Source organism: Notolepis coatsorum (genome assembly GCF_963971535.1).
Source record: "Notolepis coatsorum genome assembly, chromosome: 16".
NCBI classification, from domain to species: domain Eukaryota; kingdom Metazoa; phylum Chordata; class Actinopteri; order Aulopiformes; family Paralepididae; genus Notolepis; species Notolepis coatsorum.
In genome coordinates, this window is record NC_140180.1 from 107,053,210 (window position 1) to 107,059,209 (window position 6,000).

Sequence of the window (6,000 nt, forward strand, 5' to 3'; positions counted from 1 at the left end):
AAAAACACAAGCCGCTGCAAAAGTACACTATGAAATATTACCCTTTTCTCTTCAAAGACTCCTTTCAAATCCTCCAGTCGACGGACACTTGGTGCTGCCACCCTCACTGGTTTGCTATAGAGCTTTGTATGTATACACAAATAAAGCTCGTCAATAGAGCTAGCTTTACACACTTCTTTTTTTTTATTTATTTTTTTATACACGAGACGTACGTATCAGTGCTCCAGGGCTGAGCAAATACATCCATATGCATCATATTGTGATATATAGTGATATTGTAAAAATAAAAGCCCTTGTGAATATTGCAATATATTTCTCTCCCCATAGACCTGTTTGCTGTATACGACGTGTGCATGTGCATCAATGTGGCAAAAGTAACGTAATCCTGGTCAGAACAATGGGGCAGACTACAATATATTTGCATGCGTTAGCCATGCTAGCGATCTAAACAATCAATCCATGCCAAAGCTAGATATATGTAAAAGGTGAAAGACTCACTCACAGCCACGCTGATTTGGCTAAATGACATCCAGCCATTTTCGTTTGAAACAACTTTTATTCAGGGGAGTGTCATGTCATGGAGTACTAAACAATTTAATGCGTTCTATGAACATAGTTGACATATGGAGATTGCAGCACCCTACAGCCAGGGATTATTCTTTCTTTTCCATAGCTAACAGAGCGGCTAACAGAGCGGCTAACAGAGCAGCTAACAGAGCAGCTAACAGAGCAGCTAACAGAGCAGCTCACAGAGCAGTTAACAGAGTAGCTAAGATAGCTAACAGAGCAGCTAACAGAGCAGCTAACAGATCAGTTAACAGAGTAGCTAAGAGAGCAGCTAACAGAGCAGCTAACAGAGCAGTTAACAGAGTAGCTAAGAGAGCAGCTAACAGAGCAGCTAACAGAGCAACAGAACAGCACACAGAGCAGCTCACAGAGTAGCTCACAGAGCAGCTAACATAGCGGCTAACGTAGCAGCTCACGGAGCAGCTAACAGAGCAGCTAACAGATCAGCTAAAATAGCAGCTAAGATAGCTAACATAGCAGCTAACGGAGCAGCTAACAGAGCATTTAACAGAGCAGCTAACAGAGCAGCTCACAGAGCAGCTAACAGAGCAGCTCACAGAGCAGTTAACAGAGTAGCTAAGAGAGCAGCTAACAGAGCAGCTAACAGAACGGCTAACAGAGCGGCTAACAGAGCGGCTAACAGAGCGGCTAACAGAGCGGCTAACAGAGCGGCTAACAGAGCGGCTAACAGAGCAGCTAACAGATCAGCTAAAATAGCAGCTAAGATAGCTAACAGAGCGGCTAACAGAGCGGCTAACACAGCGGCTAACAGAGCAGCTAACAGAGAGGCTAAAATAGCAGCTAAGATAGCTAACAGAGCAGCTAACAGAGCAGCTATCAGAGCAGTTAACAGAGCAGCTAACAGAGCAGATAACAGAGCAGTTAACAGAGCAGCTAACAGAATAGCTAACAGAGCAGCTAACAGAGCTAACAGAACAGCTAACAGAGCAGCTAACAGAGAAGTTAACATAGCAGCTAACAGAGCAGCTAACAGAGCAGCTAACAGAGCAGCTAACAGAGCAGCTCACAGAGCAGTTAACAGAGTAGCTAAGATAGCTAACAGAGCAGCTAACAGAGCAGCTAACAGATCAGTTAACAGAGTAGCTAAGAGAGCAGCTAACAGAGCAGCTAACAGAGCAGTTAACAGAGTAGCTAAGAGAGCAGCTAACAGAGCAGCTAACAGAGCAACAGAACAGCACACAGAGCAGCTCACAGAGTAGCTCACAGAGCAGCTAACATAGCGGCTAACGTAGCAGCTCACGGAGCAGCTAACAGAGCAGCTAACAGATCAGCTAAAATAGCAGCTAAGATAGCTAACATAGCAGCTAACGGAGCAGCTAACGGAGCAGCTCACGTAGCAACTAACAGAGCAGCTAACAGAGCAGCTAACAGAGCAGCTAACAGATCAGCTTACATAGCGGCTAACGGAGCAGCTCACGGAGCAGCTAACAGAGCAGCTAACAGAGCAGTTAACAGAGCATTTAACAGAGCAGCTAACAGAGCAGCTCACAGAGCAGCTAACAGAGCAGCTCACAGAGCAGTTAACAGAGTAGCTAAGAGAGCAGCTAACAGAGCAGCTAACAGAACGGCTAACAGAACGGCTAACAGAGCGGCTAACAGAGCGGCTAACAGAGCGGCTAACAGAGCAGCTAACAGATCAGCTAAAATAGCAGCTAAGATAGCTAACAGAGCGGCTAACAGAGCGGCTAACACAGCGGCTAACAGAGCGGCTAACAGAGCAGCTAACAGAGAGGCTAAAATAGCAGCTAAGATAGCTAACAGAGCAGCTAACAGAGCAGCTATCAGAGCAGTTAACAGAGCAGCTAACAGAGCATATAACAGAGCAGTTAACAGAGCAGCTAACAGAATAGCTAACAGAGCAGCTAACAGAGCTAACAGAACAGCTAACAGAGCAGCTAACAGAGAAGTTAACATAGCAGCTAACAGAGCAGCTAACAGAGAAGCTAAGATAGCTAACAGAGCAGCTAACAGAGCAGCTAACAGATCAGTTAACAGAGTAGCTAAGAGAGCAGCTAACAGAGCAGCTAACAGAGCAGTTAACAGAGTAGCTAAGAGAGCAGCTAACAGAGCAGCTAACAGAGCAACAGAACAGCACACAGAGCAGCTCACAGAGTAGCTCACAGAGCAGCTAACATAGCGGCTAACGTAGCAGCTCACGGAGCAGCTAACAGAGCAGCTAACAGATCAGCTAAAATAGCAGCTAAGATAGCTAACATAGCAGCTAACGGAGCAGCTAACGGAGCAGCTCACGTAGCAACTAACAGAGCAGCTAACAGAGCAGCTAACAGAGCAGCTAACAGATCAGCTTACATAGCGGCTAACGGAGCAGCTCACGGAGCAGCTAACAGAGCAGCTAACAGAGCAGTTAACAGAGCATTTAACAGAGCAGCTAACAGAGCAGCTCACAGAGCAGCTAACAGAGCAGCTCACAGAGCAGTTAACAGAGTAGCTAAGAGAGCAGCTAACAGAGCAGCTAACAGAACGGCTAACAGAGCGGCTAACAGAGCGGCTAACAGAGCGGCTAACAGAGCGGCTAACAGAGCAGCTAACAGATCAGCTAAAATAGCAGCTAAGATAGCTAACAGAGCGGCTAACAGAGCGGCTAACAGAGCGGCTAACACAGCGGCTAACAGAGCGGCTAACAGAGCAGCTAACAGAGCAGCTATCAGAGCAGTTAACAGAGCAGCTAACAGAGCAGATAACAGAGCAGTTAACAGAGCAGCTAACAGAATAGCTAACAGAGCAGCTAACAGAGCTAACAGAACAGCTAACAGAGCAGCTAACAGAGAAGTTAACAGAGCTGCTAACAGAGCAGCTAACAGGAGCAGCTAACGGAGCAGCGCACAGAGCGGCTAACAGAGCAGCTAACAGAGCAGCTAAGTGTGCAAATGTAACAATAAAGTGCAATAGTAATATACAATGTAGGCCTACAGGTGATTAAGCTAAACTAAACTAAACAAAAATAATAAAAACAATGATATTCCCAGGATATTCTCTTCTTCACAGTCACCCTCTATCCGTACGACCGGGCGCGACGGTCTGCAACACTCATGCAGCCGGCATGATAATGTATTGTGAGATGAATCCCTGTCATTATTCACCACATCGTCCTGGGGCTCCTCTGCAATGTTAAAGTGGCTGTGTCTGCGCCTGCTGCTGGGCTCCTGAGGAGGACAAGGTGCAGTTTGTTCAGGTCTGTGTCTGCGCCTGTAGCTGCTAACAGAGCAGCTAACAGAGCAGCTAACAGAGCAGCTAACAGAGCAGTTAACAGAGAAGCAGAGCGGCTAACAGAGCGGCTAATAGAGCAGCTAATAGAGCAGCTAACAGAGCGGCTAACAGAGCAGCTAACAGAGCAGCTAACAGAGCAGCTAACAGAGCAGTTAACAGAGCAGCAGAGCGGCTAACAGAGCGGCTAACAGAGCAGCTAACAGAACAGTTAACAGCAGCAGAGCGGCTAACAGCGGCTAACAGAGCGGCTAACAGAGCGGCTAACAGAGCGGCTAACAGAGCGGCTAACAGAGCAGTTAACAGAACGGCTAACAGAACGGCTAACAGAGCAGCTAACAGAGCAGCTAACAGAGCGGCTAACAGAGCGGCTAACAGAGCAGCTAACAGAATGGCTAACAGAGCAGCTAACAAAGCAGCTAACAGAGCGGCTAACAGCGCGGCTAACAGAGCGGCTAACAGAGCGGCTAACAGAGCGGCTAACAGAGCGGCTAACAGAGCGGCTAACAGAGCGGTTAACAGAGCGGTTAACAGAGCAGCTAACAGAGCAGCTAACAGAGCAGCTAACAGAGCGGCTAACAGAGCAGCTCATGGAGCAGTTAACAAAGCAGCTAACAGAGCGGCTAACAGAACGGCTAACAGAGCGGCTAACAGAGCGGCTAACAGAGCGGCTAACAGAGCGGCTAACAGAGCAGCTAACAGATCAGCTAAAATAGCAGCTAAGATAGCTAACAGAGCAGCTAACAGATCAGCTATCAGAGCAGTTAACAGAGCAGCTAACAGAGCAGATAACAGAGCAGTTAACATTGCAGCTAACAGAATAGCTAACAGAGCAGCTAACAGAGCTAACAGAACAGCTAACAGAGCAGCTAACAGAGAAGTTAACATAGCAGCTAACAGAGCAGCTAACAGAGAAGCTAACATAGCAGCTAACAGAGCTGCTAACAGAGCAGCTAACGGAGCAGCTAACGGAGCAGCGCACAGAGCGGCTAACAGAGCAGCTAACAGAGCAGCTAAGTGTGCAAATGTAACAATAAAGTGCAATAGTAATATACAATGTAGGCCTACAGGTGATTAAGCTAAACTAAACTAAACAAAAATAATAAAAACAATGATATTCCCAGGATATTCTCTTCTTCACAGTCACCCTCTATCTGTACGACCGGGCGCGACGGTCTGCAACACTCATGCAGCCGGCATGATAATGTATTGTGAGATGAATCCCTGTCATTATTCACCACATCGTCCTGGGGCTCCTCTGCAATGTTAAAGTGGCTGTGTCTGCGCCTGCTGCTGGGCTCCTGAGGAGGACAAGGTGCAGTTTGTTCAGGTCTGTGTCTGCGCCTGTAGCTGCTAACAGAGCAGCTAACAGAGCAGCTAACAGAGCAGCTAACAGAGCAGTTAACAGAGAAGCAGAGCGGCTAACAGAGCGGCTAATAGAGCAGCTAACAGAGCGGCTAACAGAGCAGCTAACAGAGCAGCTAACAGAGCAGCTAACAGAGCAGTTAACAGAGCAGCAGAGCGGCTAACAGAGCGGCTAACAGAGCAGCTAACAGAACAGTTAACAGCAGCAGAGCGGCTAACAGCGGCTAACAGAGCGGCTAACAGAGCGGCTAACAGAGCGGTTAACAGAACGGCCAACAGAACGGCTAACAGAGCGGCTAACAGAGCGGCTAACAGAGAGGCTAACAGAGAGGCTAACAGAGCGGCTAACAGAACGGCTAACAGAGCGGCTAACAGAGCAGCTAACAAAGCGGCTAACAGAGCGGCTAACAGAGCGGCTAACAGAGCGGCTAACAGAGCGGCTAACAGAGAGGCTAACAGAGTGGCTAACAGAGCGGCTAACAGAGCGGCTAACAGAGCGGCTAACAGAGCGGTTAACAGAGCAGCTAACAGAGCAGCTACCAGAGCAGCTAACATAGCGGCTAACAGAACGGCTAACAGAGCGGCTAACAGAGCGGCTAACAGAGCGGCTAACAGAGCGGCTAACAGAGCGGATAACAGAGCGGATAACAGAGCAGCTAACAGAGAGGCTAACAGAGCAGCTAACAGAGCAGCTAACAGAGCGGCTAACAGAGCGGCTAACAGAGCGGCTAACAGAGCGGCTAACAGAGAGGCTAACAGAGTGGCTAACAGAGCGGCTAACAGAGCGGCTAACAGAGCGCTTAACAGAGCGGTTAACAGAGC

At 48.0% G+C, this 6,000-nt stretch overlaps 1 protein-coding gene across 1 annotated transcript in view; it reads right to left on the reverse strand.

Annotated features, from left to right (window-relative positions):
• The window catches only part of clnk (cytokine dependent hematopoietic cell linker), a gene marked incomplete at its 3' end in the record, with an annotated part of 52,354 nt that overhangs the window by 38,186 nt on the left and 8,168 nt on the right, over positions 1-6,000 (reverse strand). The window contains exon 3 of the mRNA XM_084332148.1: positions 5,052-5,114. Coding sequence (XP_084188274.1) covers positions 5,052-5,114 — 63 coding nt within the window. The remainder of the gene's footprint in view (positions 1-5,051; positions 5,115-6,000) is intronic.